Raw genomic sequence first — 24,804 nt, 5'->3', positions numbered from 1 at the left:
ACCCAACATCACTTCACGCCTTGTGTCTCTTTGTGCCAAAACAACGCAGGGCCCTGGGCGCATGACGGTCTCCCGATGCAGAAAGGCAAACCGGCGTCAAAAGCCTCCCTGGTGGCGTCAGATCGAGTCTGCAACAGCTCCTGACTGTGTCGCATGCTTCCTTCCTCCCCCTCAGTTGACAGCCCCATGCTTCACTGTTCCTTGTTGAACCATGAAGATCATCCAATTATTCGTTCGGATGACACCTGTCGGATTGTTCATCTGATCGTCCCCCTAACCCCCATCTTGCGGCCCTAGCTTTTTGCCTCAAAACAGCTCCCCGGCCTAGGATGTTTAGCTCTCCTCGGGTTCTGCTCGTCAAATCACACCCTCCTGATCCCGCGCAGGGCGGAGCGGCTGCCGATCAGCCAGATAGATATCTAGTCCTCGCTATCGGATCGTCCCCACACTCTCACGTTGTAGCTGGTGGCACAACATCTGCATCTTTTCCGTACCATGTATGTACCATGTACTGTGTACTCCGTAAACCTTTCAAATGCCCGATTGAGCAATAGTAATTTCCATTGAATTAAAATCACGGGTCATACAGTGTATAGTATTAATGGCCATAGGAAGATTCAGGATTGTGGACCAGTGTTTGCTTGTGACCAGGTCGAACAGGTAGACCTCTGCCTCTCAATTTCATCATCACTGGAGAAATGGTCCCTCCAATCCCAGATTCTCCTTCACCTCGACATCGTCAGCGTGTCTAGATATCAATGCAGACCAGTGGTGTTCATCCATCTTACCCATAGTTCTTCTCGGCCCATGTTGTCGGGCACAACTTCCGAACACATCCGCCATAGATCGCGACAAATCCGACCGCGCACCTTGGCCTGATTCTGCCAATGTTTCCAGTCTCTTTCAGCATCCACTTTCACCTGCACGGGTACAGTCCCTGCGTCGCTCCCTCGCGCCTGCACCAGGCGTGCACGGATTGCCTCATGTTCTTGCTCAAACTGACCGACGTCCCGTCGAAGTTCGGAGAGCAAGGGTCTTGCACAGATGGTTGCTAGCTCCACTCGCGTATTTTTCTCTGCAGCTTCGAGACTGGTTACTTGCTCCTGCAGTTTCTCAGCCTGCTCATCCAAAGCTGCAATGATCTCGGGCGTCACTTCGGTGGACGTCTCCTGGAGGGCGTGATATACTATCTGTTTCCCTAATGTATCGCGAATCAATTGTTCCATCCCATTGCACATTTATCCTTATATTGCTTGTGGTCTACTAACCAGCAGCCCGTCCTTCAATTTGTTTATTCTGATGTAGTTCCCGTAGAGCTTTCGCAGCGTGTGCTATCATATATACAGCTTTAGCATGTAACTCTCACAAAGGTCTCGCCTTGGTAGAAAGGAGCCTACCTTTTGTAATCTTATTGTGCAGATTCACCGAAACCTCGGTAGCCTGCCGTACATCAGCCGTGGAAGACTTTTCCCTACCCTCCTTTATCACCATCATTGATATCATGATGGAAACCAACCGAATAAGGACGACTGTCTCGTTGACAGCCCACAACATATTAGTTAAATGAACAATGCCCACCAGCCTAATCAACTGGGTGGAAGAGATCTATACTTTTGTTTTCCTAGCAAGCAAGCACGGTCAACAATTACAAGACTCCTCAGAGCAAGCAGACTAGCAAATGGTGGAGTAAGCTCACGGAGATACTCTAGCACTAATGCAGAACCATCAGGAGCAGCGGCTTTTCCAAATTCACTTTGTTAGCTGTGCATAAGCCAGCTCAACTGTAGTTTCAAAAATTGTGAGTTGCTCACATCCGGAACCCAGCTGCTTCTCATTTTTCGCCTTTCTCTGGGCCATGGAGAGGTCGGATTGCGTTGCTCGGATTCTTGCGAGCAAGATTGAAGAGAGACTCGGGAAGGATAAACCAAGATATAATATGTGGGATTCAGCGAATGATAGGCCCGTTGTATGCCTGGATCATCACGTGGGCCACACGACAGGGCTCTCATCTGGAAATGGAAGGTAGTGGATTAAAATTATCTAGAAAAAAAAAAACCTGTTGCCTTCAGGCAGGCTAAACACGCGAGCTGAAATTGTGGAGGGGCCAGAAGAGAAAGGACAGACAAAGGCCTGGTCATGCTGCAAGATACTTGGTCCTACGCCGTTGCATGTAAATCATGATACCGAAACAAAACATCACATCCAAGAGCAAACTGGAGTAAAAAAGGGAAGATTCAGGACAACAGGGTGAACGACATATGCAATCCTTAGATGGCCCAAGACACGGGAAGAAAACACTATGCATCTTCTCGTCTACTGACCATCCAATTTTCCAACACTCCAAACCATCTACATTAATAGATCCTGTACGCAAGGGAGAAGTAAAAAATATAATAAAGAAAAATCCACTCCCCAAATTTTTTTGTCCTTTCGAATATGGCACAGATGAAGAAAGACCAAAAGTAAGAGATCTTCAAGGGTATCACATGACGATCTGCGCGTAGTTAGCTTGATGACAGCGTCTTTAAATCTGAGATATTGAAGAAAGGAGGTTACATACGCAATCATTGTCTTTCTGGACAGTCGGAACACCCATCTCCTCGAATGTTTTGGGGCCCTTGCCTGGCAGGTTACCATGCTGTTTAGCGGGTGCGGGTTTTTGGCTAGATGTGCTTGAAGCCGTGGAGGGAGGCTTGGGAGTCGAAGTTGAGGGAGGAGGCTTAGGTGTGGAAGCAGATGATGATGAGGGCCGGGGCGTCGCTGCAGCACCGGGCGGCGGCATGGATTCAGTCCGTGGGGGATATGCGGTGGAAGGCGAGGCAGGCGGCCTAGGAGAGCCCGTCGGTCCACCCTGGGAGTGGGGAGAAGCAGGGCCTCGCACAGGTCTCCTGTCTGGGGGAGGCATGTTGTCCAGTCGCTGAGGACGTCTGCGAGCATCGGGGTGAGGATTCTCGAGGGGTGCTGAGTAGCCAATATCGAGTTTAGGTGCCGCCGATGCTGGGCTTGTGGGGCTAGTCGTTGATGGCGTACTGGGGCCTGGTGAGCGGTATCCCATGACGCTAGGCCCGTACGAAGCAGCACGGTTGTAGTTCGGCGCGTTCGACCGAATATTCGGGTTGATTCCAAATGCAGAACTTGGCCGGGGGTCCGCACTCATGGGATATCCTGGCGGATACACAGGTCGAGCACGAGATCCCGGTCTGTCAGGGTAAGGAGCAGGCGCGGCGGGTGGGTTATCTGATAGAGTCATTCTGGAGGGATCGGGCATTTCGAGATTCTCCTGAGGCGGTTTCATCGGGGGCCCTCGCGGGCCATTGCCATAGCGAGTCGACTTGATCCGGGCAATCGCAACCTGTTCATGATCCTTCCTCGATAGAGTCTTGGAGCGCGAGATGCTATCGATCCGGCCAGTCGCGTCTTTGTTTCCATTTGCTGCAGCTTTGGCATACCAGCTCCTGGCTTCTTTGATATCCACCGGAACGAAGATACCGACTTCGTAGAAATATCCCAAGGCGAACTCAGCGGTGGGGAACCCACTTTGAGCCGCACGTTGAGCATACATGAACGCCAATTCATCATTCTTTTCAAAGACCCCCTCATGGCCGCAGAGGAACCATTTGCTGATAGCCATCTCCGCTTCTGGCTCGCCTTGGCGTGCAGCCAGCGCGTTGTAGTGCAAGGACAATGCAGGGTTAAAATCACAGCTAAGCTGGCACAGTTCATAGGCCGCACCCATCTTGACTTGGGCCTTAGCAAAGCCATGGTAAGCAGCCTTCTCGATGTTGACGCGAGCAGCATTCAGATCCAGCGGCAAGAACTGCTCAGGAACGTTTACCTGCGGCAGCTCTCGTGCCAAAAGCATACCGTAAACCTACACAACATGTTAGAGCTCTGGTCACCAAGAGGATAAGTAGGCGGACGCACGTAAGCTCCCTGAGGCGCATTTTCGTCGCAGGACTGCGCAGCAAGGCTGATATAGTTAAGACCCATTTGGTAGTCTTGGCGTTGCCCATGCTGTCCAAGAAGGATCATCATTCCCAGGCGCTATTGATCAAAACATCAGCATTCGCTGGGACGCGATAATAGGGAGGGGTCATACGTAGAATGAAGCCGAGTCTGCGAGCGCAACTCCCTTCTCGTAATGCTTGATAGCCTTCTCTGGCTCTCCCGAACTCTCGAACTGCATGCCGATACGATACTCGGCTCTGGCGTAGCCTTTCTCCGCAGCTCTCGAATAGGCACGGAAAGCTTCCTTCTTGTCCACGCGGTATCCAAACTTGCCAAACTCCAGCCACATTCCCTTGATGAATTCGGCCTTGGGATGATATTGCTCCGCTAGAAAGTTGACGATATTCATCGCATCGAGTTTCAGCTGCCGCTCCGCCGGAGGGGTCTGAGGGCGCGGGGGCTGAATCAACGACAGACGAGCCTCATTTTGCATAGCAACTTCCACATAGGCGAGCGCGTCCTGCGCCCAGGCCAACTGCATATCAGGATCATTTGACGACAGCACGGCCATGCGGGCCCTCTCCAAGTTTACCTCCCTCTGCTCATCGGTCGGGGGGACGTTAGGTGGAGGATTGCGCAGGACTGGGAATGGCGAAAAGTTGGGGGCGTCCATAGTGTCGTGGACAGCGGCTTGCTCAAAACGAGCGGAATCGTAGGCGGCGGTTGGAGAAGCCTGACCCTGAGCGACCGCAGAGGTAGTTCGTTCAGGGTAACGCGAACGATCATACTGGTTGTGGTGGGGGTTCCGGGCCTCGTGTTCGAGGTGCGCGATATTATCCTGCATGTTCTCCGGGACTTCTGGCATGACCCTAATGGAAGGAGGATTTATCGATTAGCAACACGCCAACCTAGGTACTCCGTACAAGGCCAGGAAAAGACAGGGTTTTCTATTTGGGGGAGGTGTGGTGGTTTCCCCTTTTTTGTCTGAAGAATGTCTTTTCTTTTTTATTCTTTCTTATGACCGCTGTCATCCGAGGGGAGGTTTCGCACCTTTGAGGAGAGGGGGATATGACCTCCGGCATGTAGAAATCATCCTGGCCCCCTGGATACCAGGTAGCACCCAGCCGTGGCTGACCGTGACCTTGGGGTGGCCTATTCATCGTCGGCGAGATTCTCCGTTTATTGGACGGTATTGCTTTTTTCACCCGTGTTAGTTTTGTTTCCACCTTACCCCTGCTGAAATTGGCAAAGAAAAATTAATTGTCACTCGTCTCGGACTGGGCGCCAGTCAATAGCGTGTTTGGCACTTTTGGCTGGGCTCAGCGGTTCATCGGAACCTCTCGAGAGAGAAAAAAAGTAGAGCCGGCGTGGGGACTGCCGAGTAGTGGTGGAGGACTAACTAACTAGTAAGTCGTTCTCCGAGAAGGGGGAGGGGGTGGGAAGAAGGGGGGGCGCAGTCAACGACTAACTACTGTTACTGAACTGATTTGGACTAAGAAGATATAACGGAACACCAAGGAAGAGAGGGCGCGCGCAAGGGCTTCTTCACATCTAACTAAGAATTCTCTAGCAGGCAAAAGAGATATAACTAGACCGGGAAAGAGAGTGTGTAATATATCCATTTGGGTCTGGGAATGGACGCTAACAGTCTGGTTATTTTCCCTGGCACTAATTTAGGTGGCCATGATACGCAGTATAGGTGATACAAAGAATAAGATTAATCTTACTGTCGAGTACGAGAGAAAGAAGGGAGGGGGTTTTGTCATAGGAAAGAGGGGTTGGAGGGGGAAAGGAAAAGAAAAGACAAGGCCAGGAACCACCACAGTACTAACAGTACGGACTTCCTTGCAGCCTACCAGGCAGTTCCAGTACGTAGATAGTAGTACCATAGTAGTACCTAGTAACACTAGTAGTATGGAGTTCTAATAAATACTAGTAAGGCTCCTCCACAGGCAAATACTTACTCCATAACGACTGGACCACTAATACTGAAGTAGTCCTCGTATTAATCATCATTTCTTCCTCTCCATGGTTCGGGTATCTAGTTCACTATCATCCAAGTAAGAAACTAGTGCAGGCAACAATAGAAGAAGAAACTAGAAGACGATAAAGATCGTTACTTGTTCATTTTTGTCGAATAGTATTACGAGCAAGTAATCCACATCGGTTGCTTAAGTAGTAGAGGAGATTAATCTTACTGATGCCGGAAAATTCTTGGAAATTAAAATAGTAACTCCTAATTATCTATCTACATAAGTCAACTACTAGTTAGTTAATTAGTTATCTATCTGATGTGAGGTAAGCAGGCACTAGCCCAAATATTTACTTAGTTAATTAACTTAAGTAACAGTTACGGAGGAGTTAACTACATATGGATAAGATAAGTTACATACTGTACATGTAAAATTACAATACCTGACCATCATCCTGAGAGTGAGAAGCAGAAGTTTAGGGGCAGAAAGTAAGCAACGATTGATTCAACATTCGAGGTGAAAGGAGGAATCAGAACTGGGATGCTAAGTACTAGTACTTCCATGGGAACCTTACTTTTCAGCCTGATGGATGGCCAGCTATTTTTATCGCGACAATCGCACTACCACTCTGTCTTGGACTAAGCGCCCAAGGCGTCCGTTAGACTAGTGATGGAAGCCCCTTCCAGAAGGAATCTTACCATACCTGACAGGTACTCCCGCAATGACTTCCCCCTTCCTCTTCCTCTCTTTGGGCCAGTCATCTTCAATCCATAATAATGACTCGTGTGGAAAACAATTGCTGAGCAAAGCGAGAGCGCAAAATACAGCATCTACAGGCACATCGCACATGCAGTGTCATTGAGAAACAAGAGGTCCAACCTTTTCTTCGAGTTTACTTAGGTAAGTAATCTCTTGGCATCTGTTGACCATCCTCTGTGGTGGACCCAAGCCTGGAATTTTCACCTTTGTTGGTAATGTGTAACCACCATCAGAGAGTGACTAGTAGGGGTAGGTTAGGCGCGGCTCTCCCCTCCATATAGTGCACTATCCATAGGCATATCAGCCTATAGTCTACACCTAGCGACGTGAGATGCTATCCTAACACATGATCCTCTTCTTTCTGAAACATTACCTGGCAAGTGATTAAGATTGTCTTCCTTGTCTGGTCGAACGCAGTCTAAAAGTATACCGTCACGGGCATCAAGTACTGACAGTGGTAAAAGCATTGGTGCTTGGTGTTCCACCACCTGAGCATATAGACTTTGTTTTGTCTCATCAACTTCGGGCTGCCGTTTAATTTGGCCAGTGCTCAGCTTCGGGCTGCAACACCACCGATGGAACTCCAGCGTACCGATTTTCATCATCCTTATTCGCCTTATGACATCCAACTGCAGTTGATGCGGGCGCTATACTCTTGTCTCGAACAAGGAAAAGTTGCTGTTTTCGAGTCACCTACTGGTAAGCCGTGTAAGCTTCGTGCTAGGTCCATTTGCAGCTAATATAGCCAATCCCAGGAACTGTAAGTTAGATTCTTATTTCCTTTTACTAGTTCGATCCCAGGCGAACGTATACAGTAGGTAATTCTTGGTCGTCACCATATACTATCTAGTAGCCCAGGAACCCCTGGCTTAGGTAGCACAAGCTTGAGAATTCACCGAAATGTGCCGTGGGTTCATGGAATATGGCTAAACAACTTCCCAGGGAAAATCCTTAAGTTTAATATGCGGTTCCTTGACGTGGCTGCGAGACCACAAGCGTTCCGCCTTCCAGACAGCGGTTGACAATGCTACATGTAAGACTCCTCGTTACTGGATAGCTGAAATTCTTCATTAATCGTACTCTAGGTGATGATGACGAACCTGAATGGATGCTGGATTTTGCCAGGCGTGAGTCGAGCCGGAAGATGACCGAGAAAAGGAAGGAGCTTGAAGAGAGACTAGAAAGGACGAGAAAGGAAGAAGAACAGCAAAGGATCGCGCTAGAAAACCCCGAAGGGTCCCGGAAAAAGCTGGTATGAGGTTGAGCAATACTTCTGTCTCGACATATTGGCTGACTCAAAATTCGTCCGTGTAGAAATACAGTATACCATCAACGGAAACTGGTGGGCTAAGCGAAGATCACTTTGCGCTGGATGACTACGACAGCGAGAATGAAGAGCATAGCAAACAGCGGAGTGGGCTGGCCCATACTAACGAACTATCTTCTAGTACACTAGAATTGTTGGAACGCTTTAAAGGACAGTTTTCGACCGCCAAGCCAGGAAGTGACGATGAAGACAATGACGAAGTCAAGATATTTTATTGCTCCCGGACACACTCCCAGTTAAGCCAATTTGCCGGTGAACTGAGACGCGTTAAAATGCCATGGAGTGTACCGAAGGACTTTTTGAGTACTGAATTGACAGGAGAAGAAGAACTCGAGGAGCGTGTGAAGCATGTCACTCTTGGTTCTCGGAAGAATCTCTGCATTAATCCCCGTGTCAGTTCATTGGAAAATGCAACAGCGATTAATGAGCGTTGTCTAGATCTACAACAGCCCAATGTGAATCCTCAGCATAAATGTCCATTTCTGCCATCCAAAGAAGATGAAAGACAGGTTCTTCAATTCCGGGACTATGCATTATCAACAGTGAAGGACATTGAGGACCTGGGAAAGCTTGGCAAGAAGATCGGAATATGCCCTTATTATGCATCCCGCTCTGTTGTTAAGAATAGTGAGGTTTGTTGCCTTCGAGTCCGACCTTCAACCAACCTAGTAGCTGATGAGTGGCAGATCGTGACACTACCATATCCCTTGCTGTTGCAACGCTCAGCGAGAGAGGCTCTCAATCTATCTGTCAAGGGGCATATCATTATAATCGACGAAGCCCATAATTTGATGGACGCAATATCCAATATACACTCGGTAACGGTGACACTTTCACAATTGCAGACCTCTCTTTCTCAATTGACTATCTATGCCCGCAAATTCAAAACTCGCTTGAAGGGGAAAAACAGGAGTTATGTTGCTCAGGTCATCCGGCTCCTCAGTTCAATCGCTGCTCATCTTCGGTCACTCCTAGAGAGTGGAAAGGCACCGGAGGGCCCAGTTTTGGCCTCTGAGCTCATGTCCGGAAAGGGGGTTGATCAGATCAATCCTTATAAATTGAGTCGATATTTACAAGAAAGCAAATTAGCAAGGAAAGTTGATGGATATGTCGAGTTCACTAAAGATCCGTCAAACAAGCAGGGGACAGGGAATCCTACGGTGCCCGTACTGTTTCACATACAGGGATTTCTTCTATCTTTGATGAATCCCTCTGCCGAAGGGCGATTGTTCTACTTGAAGGAACAGGGAGATATCCAATTGAAGTACATGCTTTTAGACCCAACCAATCAATTTCGGGAGCTTGTGGAGGATGCAAGAGCCATCATATTGGCTGGCGGGACCATGTCACCTGTAAGTTTCAACGGCCATCAATGGTAGTGTATTGTTATCTCACAAATTGGGCAGATGACAGACTACATGAACCATCTCTTCTCGTATGTCCCAGCCAGTCGCTTAGACACGTTCAGCTACGGCCATGTCATACCACCAGAGAATCTGATCGCTCACACACTTGTACGGGGTGTTCAAGGCTCAGAATTTGACTTTACATATGATGTCCGTGACTCTGAGAAAATGGTGAGAGCTTTCCTCTTTTGACGTCTAGCATCGTTTTCTATCTGAAAAGAAGCTGACCATTGCTACGTCGGCATTCAGATCATGGATCTTGGTAGGACGATAGCTACGCTCTGCCATGTCATCCCCGACGGAGTAGTGGCATTCTTTCCCAGCTACGATTACCTTGGCCGGGTCCTGAGCATCTGGAAGAAGCCAATGCTAGGCGAACAAGGCCAGACTGTATATGGCTTGATTGGGCAGAAGAAGCCCATACTGTCTGAGTCCCGGGACATGACAGTCACTACCGAGGAACTGCTCCAGACGTATGCCAAAGCTGTTGATTCTGGCAGAGGTGCGCTTCTCCTGTCCGTTGTGGGTGGCAAGCTGTCAGAAGGCATCAATTTCTCTGACAAACTCGGACGGGCTGTGTTGATTGTGGGACTGCCCTTTCCGAATATACGGAGTGCAGTTTGGCAAGCCAAGATACAGTATATTGAGCAGAAAACATACCAGCAAGCTGCAGGCTCTGAGGCAAGCCGGCAATCAGCAGCAAAAGCAGCAGGGAGGGACTTCTATGAGAACTCGTGCATGCGAGCAGTGAACCAGTGTATTGGGCGAGCCATCAGGCACCGTAACGACTATGCGGCGATTGTTCTGATTGACAGACGTTATGATAAACCCGGTATCCAAGCGAAGCTACCGGCTTGGATCAAACAGAGTATGGTAGGCAGTTCGGTCCAACGACCTGCTGGTGCTACGATTCAGAGTTTGGCGAAGTTTTTTGCCAGCAAATCAACCTGAATTGATCTCGAGTAGAATAATAGACCATTTCAGAACAATTACCGCTAATACGATTGTACACATGTTCAGGACGTTATGGACATTATTTCCCGTCCGTCAGTGAAATTATCTGAGAGGAACCGATCTAGTAGATCTATAGTACTCCGTAGATCTAACGAACAAGGGAATGTTCTATGAACGATTATGTAATCTAGTGGCGCAGGCGTTATGGCACGTGATGGTACTGCGCCCAGCCGCCAAAGACAAGCCGCAGGGTTGGCCCTAAGTTAGGGCAAGCGAATTAGCGCACACTCTAGCCGCCCCGGAGCCTTGATTTCAACATCTGAGCCAGCAGTATACACGACCGCATCCCCCCATCGCCAACCCTCAGACCGGTCTTGTCGAGCTCAGCACCGTCGACAAGATGCCTACCCGTTTCTCGAAGACAAGGAAAGCGTGAGTCGCTTCAACTTCTCCCTTTCGCCTCCGGTGGTCGACCGTTTCGTTTGTCGTGGTCAATTTGCGACAGGCTTGAGGCCTCATCCGACCACCGTCCGCCCCGTCTACCAGAACAACAAGAAAACTGACTTTTGTGTCTTCTTCCTTAGCCGCGGTCATGTTTCGGCCGGTTACGGTCGAATTGGCAAGCACCGTAAGCACCCCGGTGGTCGTGGTATGGCCGGTGGTCAGCACCACCACCGCACCAACCTCGACAAGTACCACCCCGGTTACTTCGGTAAGGTCGGTATGAGGTACTTCCACAAGACCCAGCAGCAGTTCTGGAAGCCCACTATCAACCTTGACAAGGTACGTTAAAACTCGACACTACGATCCCAATCGAGATGTGGCGAAGAGATTTAGGGAAGATGAGAAGGCGCAAGGGGTGTGCATTTGTTATCAGATACCGTGGAAGAAGAATGGGAGAGGGAATGGAACAGGAGCGCAAGAACATACGAGATTGGAATACGTTTTCAAGGATGTGGATGGCTGATAGATTGTCTTCCCAATATAGCTGTGGTCTCTCGTCCCCGCCGAGAAGCGTGATGCCTACCTGAGCGGCCAGAAGACCGACACCGCCCCCGTCATCGACCTCCTTCCCCTCGGCTACTCCAAGGTTCTCGGCAAGGGCCGTCTCCCCGAGGTCCCCATCGTCGTCCGCGCTCGCTACTTCAGCCGGGATGCTGAGGAGAAGATCAAGGCTGCCGGTGGTGTTGTTGAGCTCGTTGCTTAAGTGTGGAAAGTCTGGGATTTCACTTGGAGGATGAAAAACCGGGACAGGTGCTGCGCTGGCTACGATTCGGTGTAATAGAGATTCGAATTCTCCCCCGGGGAATGAGAAAACAAAAAATGGGAGCCGCGGATCGGGCACCTTGATCCGTGTATTTACAAATTCAAAAGGGTTTCTATTTGTGACGAGCAAAGAATGGCCTCCGGATGCCCTTACGATCACGCTCTATTATTGAACAATACCATAAAGGAGGACAACTTTTTTTTCTGTGGATATGTTCGCTCTTCCCCCATCTATGCTGCTACAGAGTATGCCGGGCTATGGCTTCTATCTTTGAGCATGAGGGCAAGGCTCTTGAATACGGTTGTTTTGAGAATGAGCCAGCAGCGCCGGTTTTGAGGATGTATATCCCAGATCTGAAATGCCCATTGGAGTTGCAGCAATTACAAATGCGTAGACCACTGGACTATGACCTGCCTCTTCACTCCGAAGTTCGGGGGTTGTGGCTCTAGTTCATGCCCATTGCCCGGTTATTGTAATCCTCCCGTGGTATCCGTATGATAATGATAATATGGTGATTGTAGTAGAGGACCATGTTACGTGATGTAGATAGGTACAGGGACGTTAATGTATGTCTATATAAAACCACGGTCGTAGTACATCCCGAGTAGAGAAGGGGTTCTAGATCTTCGATTCACGCACCGACCCCACCTTCTCTGGGGCTTTGTTGCTGGCCTCCAGGGTTTCACGAATGAAACGAGTTGCCTCATCCATCATCTTTCCGGTCATATCATGCCCAGCCTCTTCATCGATGATATCTTCGAAGGTCACAGCACCATCGGCAAACCAGCCCTGCGAAGCGACAGCCTGCTTTAACCAAGCTAAGAACACCTCCCCGCGATGATAAGGGACCAACTTGTCCTTGCCGCCGGCCAAATTGAGAATCCTCTTTCCGGCTATGGAACGGGCAAGGAGCGGTCGCAACGCAGCCTTCTCGCTCTCCGTCGGCTCCGGCAATGGCCCACTGCGAAGAGGACCGACATCCGAGGCCGACTTCACGTGGCTCAAAAACAGACCGGCCGGATCGTACTTCTTCACAGCATCCAGTAGAGATGAAGGAAAAGCCTCAGAGCCAAGGAATTGAGAGCCTGGGGTGTCGGTGCTCGTCCACGATGGCAACTTCGATAATCTGGCCCGATCAGCCATCAGATTCACGTAATCCGGGCAGCCGATGACGACGACCCCGGCGCTTATGCGAGGTTCATGCAGAAGGCAGCTCCATGCTGCATGTCCGCCCAGGGAAACACCCAACACCAGATTATCGACGATCTTGCGATCGGAGCGGGGGAACACATAGGAGGGGAGGTAATCAATCAGAAGAGATACGTCTCGGGCAGTGCCCTCTGTGGTTCCAGAAGGAAAGTGTTAGAGTCTACATTTTTTTTTTCCTCTGGTAGCAAGTGACTCAACTCACGAAAGATTGAGAACATATCCTGAGCATGGCGAGGGTTTCCCTGTCTCCATGCTTCATTGGCCAGCGGATCTACCTCTCTCGTTCCATGATTGCGTTGATCGAATGCGACAGCAATGAGGCCCTTGGTGGGGTTCCTGGAGTTCCAATCCGCGATGATGGTCGTCCCAATGCCTGTCATACGTTCTTGGGTACCTCCTCTGGGATGTAAGAGCCACAGACAGGCAATGTCGGAGGTTTGTGTGGGGAGTTCATCAAGACCGTAGACTGTGGTTTGGATCCCCGCAATTGGGTATGTCTTTCGTGAGACGGTTGAAGCATCGCCGTAGCGGCTTGCGTTGTCAAGTGTTTTTATGGGATCAGCCATACTTTGTTGCCTGCTTTGTGGATGTCTTGGGGTTTTCTTTTGCTGGGTGGCTATAACGCAGTGACGAGGAATTGGTTGGGGGTTTTGGTTGATCGGCGATGGTAAGTAATTTGCCGATATATATCCAATTGCCTCGGCGGCATTTTACCGAGGGGTGTTGCGAGAGAAGCACTACTATTCCACTGTTTCTAGATGTGCCAGAGGAACTCTCCCAGTAGAAAACAGGACTGGATATGACGGGGTATGCACTGCACATTAACAAATACCCTACCTGCCAGTATGCTCAGCTATATAGGATCAGGTTATGATGCTAGTATGCGAACACCCAGCTGGTCTGTGAAATACCTTTGAACTGTTCCAATTATGCTAAGAGGAAGCGGATTGCTGTTAGGGAGGAGGGCCGTGTTTGGGAACACGCCGTACCCGGATTACAACAGGAGATTCGGGTGACAGTTGCATCTACTTTTCACATAAGCATTTACATACTCGCATTGCAGCTTGAAGATTTACAGCTAACTAAAAGTACCACATTCTAGATAGTAGTCTTCATTGTCAAGCGGTGAGCAGAGCGGTGACCTGTTCGACGCCGAGGATCGGACTGTGTAACTTACCTACCCACATGGGTTGGGTTTTGAAACGGTATGAAACCCGTAACCAGCCATCCTGTGGCTGGTACTGGGGCGATTGCTGCCTTAAGGCCAAAGTACCACGGTTGTGGCCCGGTTGTGCTTGGGCTCTCCCGCACGGAGTACCTTGCAAGTACCTCTCAAGTATTCCGTACCTCCCAGTAACCAAGTATTTCGAAAGCAAGTGTGACGGCGACGTAATCCGCACCCTGATTTAGAACGAACTTACACATCGTATTGCGTATTTTGTAGGCCACCGAACCTTAGCGGTCTCTTGTCTTCTCTCAAAGCAAGAAGGAAGGAAAGGGTACCTTGACTTTTTTCCTCTTTTCCATCTTTCTTCTTGGGGGAGCTATTATTTATCCTACTGTATACTTGGGGTAGCACTTATTGCAACCGAGGCCGAAACCCAGCCAATCTACGGAGTACCTACTTACTGCAAGTAAGTAATTAACTGCTTACTGTACTAGTAGATGGTCATGCAGGTGCAAAGCAGCCCCATTCTGATCTCTCATAAGGGATTCATTGATTGATTGAATGATTGATCCATCCCCCTTTCCTCCGTGTCCCAAGCCGACCAGAACCAGCAGAACTGCGCCAAAGCGGGCCTTCCGTCTCCAGTCAGACCTGCGCTTCTTCTATGGGGCGGACTCCACCGCGGCTAACCACTGTCGCTGCTAAACCCAACGCTCCTTTCAAGTTTCACGTCCAGACGTTTCGGCCGTGTTGTCGACTATCCCCTTAATATCTCTTTACTGCTTGATCTTGCCGATCAGTCTATTGTTCCGTCCTCCGGCTGCTGTGTATTAGATATAGAATGTCCGTCTAATTGAAGATCCGAAACCCGTTCCAACAGGATCCTTTCGATCCGCATGTACGCTGCTCTTCCCCGCGCTCTTGCTTTCCCTCGAAATCCCCTTCCACCCCTGAAAGCCTTCTTGCTTTGCCCACTGACATTGCGTTCCTTTACGCAGTATGACCGACTCTACGGTCAATCCCTCGGAAGCGAGGGGCTCTGAGAACACCCCCAATCGGTATTACTCGAGACAAACCGAACCGATGTCGTTGGACAGCTTGAAGCTGTCATCGCCGCTTCCCTCCCCTTCCTCGACAAAGGATGATGCAGACAGAGCGGATGGAGTTGATGGCGGGGATCAGGTGGAAGCTACGCCAACGGTCAGAGGTGTGGAAGATGTTCATTTCGACACAAAAGGAAAGACGCGCGCAGAGCATGCCGGCGATTCTGGAGAGGAGGAAACGTCGAATGCCAGTCCCACCAACAAAGCGGCCTCGCTGAGCCTTCGACAACCGAACGATGCAACGGCAAACCAGCAAAATTCCGGGAGCCGAAAGTCGCCAACTTCAGCCCTAGGATCATCTGCCTCGCCTCGCCGCCCAAGCGTACAATTTACTCAAGACACTCCGGATGTTGATACTGCCGAGCCATCTCCATCTAGGCCACCTTCGGTCAAAGGCGATGATGTGGATGCGGGTCTGAAGGGTAGACAATCCCTGCTGACAAAGTTGAAGTCTTTCGCAGCCTCGCCTTCGTTTACCTCTCATACTCGGTCGGCGAGCGGTGCGACGCTGAACGATTTCAGACCTACGAACAATGAACTAGCAACCCCTGGCTCGGAAAGAGGGGAATTTCGCTTTCCGAACACTTTGGAGGAGGAGGGGAGCGATATTGATGCCGACGCGGAAGAGAGTGCCGGGGAACAACGGGCCCGCCAGAAGAAACAGAAGAAGAAGCAGCCACGTCGTCGGCAGCAGGATGATTCGGTGCCCCCATCGCAGCCAAATACCCCCAAATTCACCAGCCGGCCGTCCTTCCACTTACCGACCTCCTTTTCCCCCTTTGAAAACTATCGCCCCAACTTCTTTCCGCGACGGGGCAGTACCGGTGATTTCACACCTCAACATCGTGAGGGTGTCTCAGAAGACGAAGGTCGTGATCGCCTAAATAGGGATACTGCATGGAGACGGAAAAGTGCCTGGCTCGCCAACGCGCGGGGCCTTACTTACAGCGGGCGCCAAATAGATGCGCCGGCAAATCAAGAGGAAAGAAGACCAAGCAACCTGAGACGGCTGACTGGGTTAGCTGGACCTTCCGAGAATGCAGAAGGAACGGCACCACCCTGGAGGCGTCATCGGGCTGACCGCGGCTCGAGCCTTAGTGCTCAAAGGTGGCGGCAGATAAAGGCAGGTCTCAAGTTGATCGGACAGCGACGCAAGGTGGATAACACAGTAGACCATGCCAAGTCGGCAGAGCTACTCGCTGAGTTGACCTCAGGAGTGCCGGCCGCCTTGATACTGGCCAGCATGTTCCAGCGAGATGAACACGGTAGCAAGCGAATTCCGATTCTTCTGGAGCAGCTCAAAGTGCGGGTCACGGACAGCAAGATTGATTCTCACTCCGGAGATCGCCATCTCGTCTTCCGTATCGAGTTGGAGTATGGTAGTGGCATGACACGGATGAAATGGATCATCTACCGCACCTTGAGGGACTTTGCAAACCTGCACCTAAAGTATAAGTTGCATTTCGGAACTCAGAAATACATCCAGCTGCGGAACACTGAAGGGGCCCAAAATCTCCCGCGCTTCCCTCGGAGTGCGTTCCCCTATCTTAGGGGCGTGCGTGGGCTGGAAAGCGACATGGAGGATGAGGAGGATGAAGGTGGATATGAAACAGCTGCAGAGGCTACTAGTGGCAATGAAAGAGCCGCAAAAAAGCAGCAGCAAGCGCATCGTCGGTCGTCGGGTGGCCTATCTCGGAGACAGTCTACCGTAACGAACCCAGAAGCGGAGGGTGCTGCTGGGCCTTCAGGCCTTCCTGAAGGAGGGCAGGCCAGTAAGAAGGAGAGCTACCCTGAAAGACAGCGGAAAAAGCTCGAGTCCTACCTGCAGAAGTTGATCCGATTCCTCATATTCAAGCCAGATAGCAACCGTCTCTGCAAGTTCCTGGAATTGTCAGCCCTTGGTGTCCGTCTTGCGGCCGAAGGGAGCTATCACGGCAAGGAAGGCTTCCTGGTTATTCAGTCCTCCAAGGGTCTCGATTTTCGGCGCGCGCTGACGCCAGGCATGGTAAAGAAGCGACACTCTCCCAAATGGTTCCTTGTTAGGCACAGTTATGTCGTCTGCGTCGACTCCCCGGAGGAGATGAACATATATGATGTGTTTTTGGTTGATCCTTTCTTCAAAATTCAAACCCAAAAGGTCAGCTTGAGAAACCAAAAGGCGAAGGAGATTGCCAAATCGGCGACAGAGTCAGCCAGGCACCCACAGCATCACACATTAAGGCTCGAGAACTCGGAGCGCAAGCTTAGACTGCTGGCCAGGAATGAGCGTCAGCTCCATCAGTTCGAAGACTCCATCCGGTTCATGGTTAACAATACCCCTTGGGCAAGGCCGAACCGGTTTGACAGTTTTGCGCCGGTGCGACACAAGTGCTTTGCACAGTGGTTGGTGGATGCGCGTGATCACATGTGGGTTGTGTCGCGCGCGATCAACCAAGCGAAGGATGTCATCTACATCCATGACTGGTGGCTGAGCCCTGAGCTTTACATGCGTCGGCCTGCGGCCATCAGCCAGAAATGGCGTCTAGATCGCCTTCTCCAGCGAAAAGCTCGTGAAGGAGTCAAGATCTTTGTCATCATGTACCGCAACATCAACTCTGCCATCCCTATCGATTCGGAGTACTCCAAGTTTTCCCTCTTGGATCTGCATCCAAACGTCTTCGTGCAGCGATCACCAAATCAATTCCGACAGAACACCTTCTTTTGGGCGCACCATGAAAAGCTCTGTATCATCGACCACACCTTGGCTTTTGTAGGAGGTATCGATCTTTGCTTTGGCCGTTGGGACACACCACAACATCTCCTCACTGACGACAAACCTACTGGGTTTGAGACCCCGGATGGCCCGAAGGATGCGGATCATTGCCAGCTCTGGCCAGGCAAAGACTACTCGAATCCGCGTGTTCAGGATTTCTACGACCTTGACAAGCCCTACGAGGAGATGTATGATCGAAATGTAGTTCCCAGGATGCCCTGGCATGACATTTCCATGCACGTCGTCGGACAACCGGCTCGAGATCTTACGCGCCACTTTGTCCAACGGTGGAACTACATCTTGCGCCAGCGAAAGCCAACACGCCCCACGCCATTTTTGTTACCGCCGCCCGATTTCGAGCCGGCTGATATGGAGGCCCTGGGTCTGGATGGTACCTGTGAGGTCCAAATCTTACGTTCGAGTAGTATGTGGTCAACTGGTACCCCCGACATCACGGAGCATAGCATTATGAATGCTTATGTTAAGCTGATCGAGGAGTCTGAACACTTTGTATACATCGAGAACCAGTTCTTTGTTAGCACCTGTGAAATTGATGGTCGGAAGATTGAGAACTCGATCGGTGATGCTCTTGTGGAACGAATCACCCGAGCAGCAAAGAACAAGGAGGCATGGCGTGCCGTGATTGTTATCCCACTGATGCCAGGCTTCCAGAACACTGTGGATAGTGAGGGTGGAACGAGTGTCCGGTTGATCATGATGTGTCAGTATCGCAGCATTTGCCGTGGGGAGACATCCATTTTCGGCCGGCTGCGAGCGTTAGGGATCGAACCTGAGGACTACATCCAATTCTTCAGCCTTCGAACCTGGGGAAAGATCGGCCCTCAAGACCAGTTGGTCACCGAGCAGCTTTACATCCATGCCAAGTGCATGGTTGTTGATGACCGAGCTGCCATAATTGGGTCTGCCAACATCAACGAACGCTCCATGTTGGGGTCTCGCGATTCGGAGGTGGCAGCGGTGGTGCGGGATACGGACATGATATGGTCATCCATGAACGGCCGTCCTTACCTCGTGGGACGGTTCCCACACACCCTCCGTATGCGTCTCATGAGGGAGCATCTTGGTATTGACGTCGATGAGCTGATGGAGCACTCCATGGCAACCGAGGAAGAGCTCCGCCGGATCGAAATTGTCGAAGAAGGGTCGAAGCCTCCCGAAAGCCAGCTCGACTCGGAATCGTTGATGCTGGAGAAGAAAGACGAGAGAGATATGATGGAGCGTCGGCATCGACTTCAGGACGAATTCCTCTCACGGTCTGAAGACATGCACAGCTTCAACCATGACGTTGACTGGGAGCAGGGAAATAACCCCAATCTCAAGTCGAATCGGAAACTCACTGCCGACCCGAGAGTGACCTCTAATGCCGAACACAGGAAGGACGTGGACGGCTTTGGTGCCGATAACCTCACCAAAGCCGTGGGGGCTGGCTTGGGCGATGCCCGCGATACTGAGTTCCTGGGCCCGAAGACAGAGGTCCTGATTTCTCCCGTTGCATCCGAGGGCAAGGGCACTATCCAGCAGCCGAAACAACCCTCGCAACGGAATACCCACCGAGCAAACGCTGGTGGCGATAGAGAAGGCAATCATAGTCTCAGTCCCGTCGTGGAGCATGGTAACGAGGGGGCACAGGTCGTGGAGGGATTGCCCGCTGTTCGCCATCCAGCACTGCCGGTGGAGCAGGAGTCTGAGAGTAGCCACAGCGGGGTCCAGGCGGCTTCGCGGGATAAACATGACCCTATTAAGTCCTCTCACTTGTTCTCTTCTGACGTAAAGCACGTTTTTATCGACAAGGATTGTATGCGTGACCCTGTGATCGACTGCTTCTACCTGGATACTTGGCAAGCTGTAGCGGATAAGAACACCAAGATTTACCGGAATGTGTTCCGCTGCATGCCGGACAGCGAAGTGAAGTCTTGGAAAGAATACAAAGAGTATGCTGCCTATGCAGACCACTTCGCGGAGATGCAGAGTCAACACAGTACCAAAGCATACCAACCCACCAGCCAAAGACAAACCGGACCGCCTGGAACGGGGGCCAGCATGGCTGGGGCAGCTTCCGGACTCAAGCATACTCTATCGGTCCATGCTCAGAGTGCCGAGGGAGCTAAAGTGGAGGCCAAAGATTCACCTGTCGAAAAGAATAATGCTCGTTCGACACCGGACACGCAACATGCCGAACACGGAACTTCTGACGGGCCTTTGCCAATAAATGAGAAATCGACAATGAAAGGAGCAGATGGGACGGCGACGGGGCACATGCCAAATGGACGACATGAGGAAAGTGGCTCTTCTGGTGAAGATCTGGAGAAGCAGCGATCTGAACCGCCGCTCGTGGATTATTCCGAGGCTTTGAATCGGAATGCCACCGGTCAGTCTCGACGACGCCGACGAAGGGCGACGACGCTCGGATCAAAGCGGGAGTTTCACGCGACAGATGAGGTGATGGACAAACAGCGAGCTGAAGAGCTCTTGAATCACGTACAGGGACATTTGATTCTGTGGCCCTACGACTGGTAAGGGATTCGCTGTGCTTGCATCTTTGATATCTCGTTGCAGCCTACTGACTTTTCCACTCACATAGGCTCGAAAAGGAAGAACAGGGCGGAAATTGGCTTTACACGCTGGATCAGATCTCACCGCTGGAAATCTAGTAAGTCCGAGCCCGGAATGGGATACAAACGCATCAAATGCTAACCACGGAGCAGCAACTGAATCGATGTCGACGTGTGTCCACTCAATGTACTACTCAATACTATATTGTTTCACACTTGGCTGATCCACCTTTTCCATCTTGGACCGACGCCTCTTCTTCTTCTACGATTTTCACAGCTACTTCTTCTTCAACCCCTACACCATCATTTAAGGTCATCCCGTGTAATGTTTGGGTGGCTGGTGGTTTTCAGCTCACTGCATATCAAGCGGGCGTTTTCTACATTCAGGCGTTTAATTCTCTCCATGTCATCATGTCACTGATACCTTACCACGCATCCTGGTGTCCTTGCACGTATGTCGGCAGCACCGGGCACTGTCTAATAGATTTGGATGTTAATTAATCTTTTTGAGGGAAGAGTGTATATACATAGAGATGTTTCCCATACAAGGGGCTATAGTACATGCTTGATTGCGATCGAAAAAGTAGAGGTAGCTCATTAGTGAACACAGGATTTGCGTCCGCGATACGTCACGTGGAATCGACCGTCCCGGCAGTAAGCCGATCGCGCATTTGACTGAATTCGTCAAAGTTCACCTGCAGGATCGAGTTCAGCAGACTGTGATCGAGAGTTACAGGCGCGCACTGATCCCAGTGATCGAGAGCGGTACGAAGACGCTCATGAGCGCGCGCAAACGCCGCCCGCAATTGTGGAGTATCCAGACAAGAACGGCCCAGGTCATCCAAATAATTAGTAGGATTCTGTAGACATAGCCGTGTAGCCGCGGCTGTGTTGCCCATGGACGCGGCGGTTTTCTTCATATTGATGATGGCTCGCTGACCGCGCAAATGGGCGGGGATCTCGTCCGGCTGACTGGAGAACATCCGGCTGGCGGAGCGGACAGTATCCGCATCGAAGGTACCCGGAGGATCGACGGCGATTCCGGTCGTCGTGAGATCGACTTCGGTGCCATACATTTGGAGAAAGGCGAGAAGGCGCTCGCCCAAACCGTCAGAACGTTGGAACTTGCCGTGATTTAGCTTTAGGAATGCTACGACGAGCATGACTAGGGCTTCGGGTTTAAGGGATCTCGGGCCATGGCCACATAGGCCTTGAGATTCGAGGAGAAGTCGCGCGGCCATGTAGAGAGGTCGGACGGAGGGGTACTCGGCACAGTAGTCTTGAATGTACTCGACCATGGGGGGGATGTCTTCTCCGCAGGAGAAGCGTACGCGAAGACCCGTCTCGTGATGGACGGCGGTGGATGGGTAGATGATGTTGAAGGATTGGAAGTCCTGGAGGGTCCGCTCAACATCTCGGAGCAGACGCTTGTGCTGAGTGAGGATCTGCGGACGCGTGGCGCTTGGTTTTCGAACCTGTTCGGTGGATCGTATCAAGTCTAGGACGGGGAGGAGAAGGTCCAGATTGGAGTGGCTCATGGCTAGCCCGGTTCGCCATGATCCGATGATACAGGGGGCACGGGGCGCAGTCCCTTCCAGAAGACCAGCTATATGCGCGGTTATCCGATGAACCCTCTCCTCCTCTGGTGGGGTCGGACTGAGGTATTTTTCAAGTGCCTTGATCTCCGCATCTAGCTGGGAGAGGCCGTCACTGAAGGACCGAGTTGAATCCACTCCACCCAGCCATGGACATTGAACTGACCGGCCCTTTTTAGGGTCAGCATCCCAATGTATCAGCTGGCTTGCGTATGAAGGCCGGGATGGCGGGTGGGACTTCTGAATGGAGCGAGGTTTCCTCCTTGGGCTTTTTGGGGTCGAGGAAGACCCCAAAGTTACATCTGTGTTGGAACCGTTCGATGGCCCATCGCTTGTTGCAACCTCCGCAGGTGACTGTTCAGAATCATCTGGTTTATTCGGTATCCTGCGAATTAAACTAGCTCGATTCGAGGAACGGTGTGCTTCGAGGGTTTTTTGTAGACTATTTTTGAAGATTGCCGGGTTCTTGAGAGCCGAGCGGGTTTGGTGGAAGTATCGCGGCTTCAGCGGAGAGGATATAGAGGGGGCCAAATAAGCAGCAACAGACGAGGAAGAGGAGGAGAGGAGATATCGATTAGAGGAGCAAAGAACGCGCATGACCGCGCGTTCAGCAGGGCAATGGAGGCATTGCGAAGGAAGTGTTGCAACCGGGGGCATAAACCGGAGGAAAGGAAAGTATACGGGGGGTGTGTGCTTGGGACTGGCTGGCGCAGAGTTCCGGACAAACCGAGTCGATAGGAATGAATGGAGGGTAAAAAGGGCGGGTGATCTCGGACGGGATGCTGGGATGTTTCGAAGAAGACGAAGAAGCGAGGCTAGAAGTCGAGGCAGGGAATGAATAGTGATGATAATGTCGCAAGTATCGGATAGACTAACAGGAACTAGTGATGAGTTACCCGAATAAGGATAGTACTGTCAGGTGCTGTTATTCCCACGTGACTGCGGGCCGTGATCTGGCCAGCCCTAGCATTGATCGACTGGTTATGGTTAGTTAGGTCTTCACATGTCACACTCCCCCCCCCCCTGTCGGGGAAATGGCGATCTCAAATCTGCAAATCGGATCTCACTGAGCCACTGTAGTAGACTTCAACCATTCTTTGCCCTCTTCTTCTTCTTGTTTCCCGATCTTAGCTTCTATTATTACTTTTAGTCCTTTACATATAACCCAAGTTTACCAGTGGATTCAACGGGCGTAATGACAGGCAATCACATCCCATGACCTGGACCAATCTCGATGGGCTAGTTCAAGGATCGGGCAAGTTTCATCCGGCATCTTCTCCCACATGCCTGAACACTCTTGCGCGCTTTGCTCTTGGTTTCGGCCGATGCAAGACACGCTACCTAATGAGTTAGACACATCTGTAGAAGGACTAGATGATTTAGGTTCGGTTAGGCACTGTTGCTATTCCCTGGGCCCAACTTCCCGGGTTATTGTCTAGTCTGCCAACTGACTACTGTACCTGCTCGTGTTAACCTGACCTGCCTTAATCTACAATTACCGAAAGAAATATCGATGAGATATTATGTGTTGTGTTCTGTAAGAGTGGTAGTATTTTTTCTAGTGGTACAAAATAGTAGAATTAGTTGGGGTAGATTGGGGAGGGGGCGAATAACAGGTGGACCATTTTTCCTCCTGTTCGTCCGAACTGCCGTTTGGGGGATCATGACGTATCTGGGAGAAAAAAAAGAATATCTGGGTTACTGTTATGGAGATGGCGGGGACCCAATCCATTGCTTGCTATTATTCTCACCAAAACATCATCATAATCATCATCGCCATCATCGTCCATTATTAGTCTTATTTTTTACTCTTACTACTACTTCCCTCCATGGCAGACCAAACCCACCACGGACACGGAACCGGTTTCCCTGACCTTGTTCGGTTTCAATAATCATCAACTACTTCTTCTTCTTCCTTTTCTTTCCCCCCTATAATCCCCACCCGCTATACGCCTTCTTTTTCCTTCCATCAGCCCTCGCCGCCGAGTCTGGACCATCCTAGGCCCATCCCTCCCCTCGATCCCTTCGCTGCCTCTCTTCCCCCTTCGGCGTCCTTCTATCTGAACCCGTGCATGAGGGATTGGTTGTTTTATAAGCAAACCCTGCCGACAGACCGCCGACCAGCTGATACGACTGCTTTGTTAGTTGGCTTGCTTTGCCTGCATTAAGTTGCTTGATTGTCCGATTGGGGGTGATTGGCTTGCTATTCCGGGATTGTTTTGGGGGAAGTTGGGATCAAGTTCCAGCAAGTCTGTTGGAAAGAAAGCTACTAGAACTTCGGGGGTTTTCTGACTTCTGAGATATTTTCCTTGCCGACATCCCCGAGTCCCCCCTAAATCTGTGGGACTATACATATCCAGTGATAGATCACTTGCGCTTTTCATCAATTTTTCACGATTAACTAACTACCATAGTTATCGTTTCTTCTTGGAGGTGAGTACAAATAGCTCTTTCTTATCATAGTACTATCTTTCCATGTTCCCGCTTCACCGCCTCCCTGCTTGGTGGTGGTAAATGGTGGCTGCTGCTGCTGCTGCTCTCTGCCCTGCTTTCTGTGTGTCTCTCTCTCTCTCTCCGTCTCTTCTCCCTCCCTCCCCCCCACTTGCGTCTTGTCTCTTGCTCTCACATCATAATTGAATCTCTTACCCACTAAACCAACTTCTCCCTCCTTCCCTTCCCTCTTCTCATCGTCACACTCTTGTTAACCCCCATTCTTTCTCTTTTCTGACGGAGGGAATTGATCATTGTGCCATCGTTCATCTTTCCTTAC

General features: G+C 50.7%; 7 protein-coding genes across 7 annotated transcripts; 3 read left to right on the top strand and 4 right to left on the bottom strand.

Moving 5' to 3' along the window:
- Positions 1–687: 687 nt before the first annotated feature.
- AtWU_07266 (putative TBP interacting domain protein) lies at positions 688–1,857 on the bottom strand (the record flags this gene model as incomplete). Its single annotated transcript, XM_035502375.1, has 8 exons — positions 688–723; positions 789–1,198; positions 1,269–1,331; positions 1,398–1,440; positions 1,517–1,529; positions 1,612–1,621; positions 1,697–1,738; positions 1,812–1,857. 8 exons carry the CDS (start codon positions 1,855–1,857, stop codon positions 688–690), a joined length of 663 nt encoding a protein of 220 aa, XP_035358268.1.
- Positions 1,858–2,482: 625 nt separating this feature from the next.
- Positions 2,483–5,108, bottom strand: AtWU_07265 (putative chitin synthase activator (Chs3); the record flags this gene model as incomplete). The annotated part of the gene is made up of 5 exons (XM_035502374.1): positions 2,483–2,494; positions 2,561–3,871; positions 3,925–4,044; positions 4,100–4,817; positions 4,999–5,108. The coding sequence occupies 5 exons, from the start codon at positions 5,106–5,108 to the stop codon at positions 2,483–2,485; spliced, it is 2,271 nt and encodes a 756-aa protein (XP_035358267.1).
- Positions 5,109–7,255: 2,147 nt separating this feature from the next.
- Positions 7,256–10,364, top strand: chl1 (DNA helicase; the record flags this gene model as incomplete). The annotated part of the gene is made up of 8 exons (XM_035502373.1): positions 7,256–7,379; positions 7,436–7,440; positions 7,623–7,713; positions 7,766–7,932; positions 7,995–8,639; positions 8,694–9,359; positions 9,414–9,584; positions 9,663–10,364. 8 exons carry the CDS (start codon positions 7,256–7,258, stop codon positions 10,362–10,364), a joined length of 2,571 nt encoding a protein of 856 aa, XP_035358266.1.
- A 403-nt stretch (positions 10,365–10,767) lies between these two features.
- On the top strand, positions 10,768–11,574 carry AtWU_07263 (60S ribosomal protein uL15; the record flags this gene model as incomplete). Its single annotated transcript, XM_035502372.1, has 3 exons — positions 10,768–10,799; positions 10,952–11,150; positions 11,356–11,574. The coding sequence occupies 3 exons, from the start codon at positions 10,768–10,770 to the stop codon at positions 11,572–11,574; spliced, it is 450 nt and encodes a 149-aa protein (XP_035358265.1).
- Positions 11,575–12,252: 678 nt separating this feature from the next.
- Positions 12,253–13,409, bottom strand: AtWU_07262 (uncharacterized protein; the record flags this gene model as incomplete). Its single annotated transcript, XM_035502371.1, has 2 exons — positions 12,253–12,974; positions 13,046–13,409. 2 exons carry the CDS (start codon positions 13,407–13,409, stop codon positions 12,253–12,255), a joined length of 1,086 nt encoding a protein of 361 aa, XP_035358264.1.
- A 1,601-nt stretch (positions 13,410–15,010) lies between these two features.
- Positions 15,011–20,599, top strand: pld3 (phospholipase D; the record flags this gene model as incomplete). Its single annotated transcript, XM_035502370.1, has 3 exons — positions 15,011–20,400; positions 20,469–20,537; positions 20,593–20,599. The coding sequence occupies 3 exons, from the start codon at positions 15,011–15,013 to the stop codon at positions 20,597–20,599; spliced, it is 5,466 nt and encodes a 1,821-aa protein (XP_035358263.1).
- Positions 20,600–21,068: 469 nt separating this feature from the next.
- Positions 21,069–22,631, bottom strand: AtWU_07260 (uncharacterized protein; the record flags this gene model as incomplete). The annotated part of the gene is made up of 1 exon (XM_035502369.1): positions 21,069–22,631. One exon carries the CDS (start codon positions 22,629–22,631, stop codon positions 21,069–21,071), a length of 1,563 nt encoding a protein of 520 aa, XP_035358262.1.
- Positions 22,632–24,804: the final 2,173 nt, after the last annotated feature.

Source organism: Aspergillus tubingensis (genome assembly GCF_013340325.1).
Source record: "Aspergillus tubingensis WU-2223L DNA, scaffold_8, whole genome shotgun sequence".
Lineage (NCBI taxonomy): Eukaryota > Fungi > Ascomycota > Eurotiomycetes > Eurotiales > Aspergillaceae > Aspergillus > Aspergillus tubingensis.
Note: the sequence above shows the minus strand (reverse complement) of the source record. Positions and strands in the feature narration are given on the sequence as shown.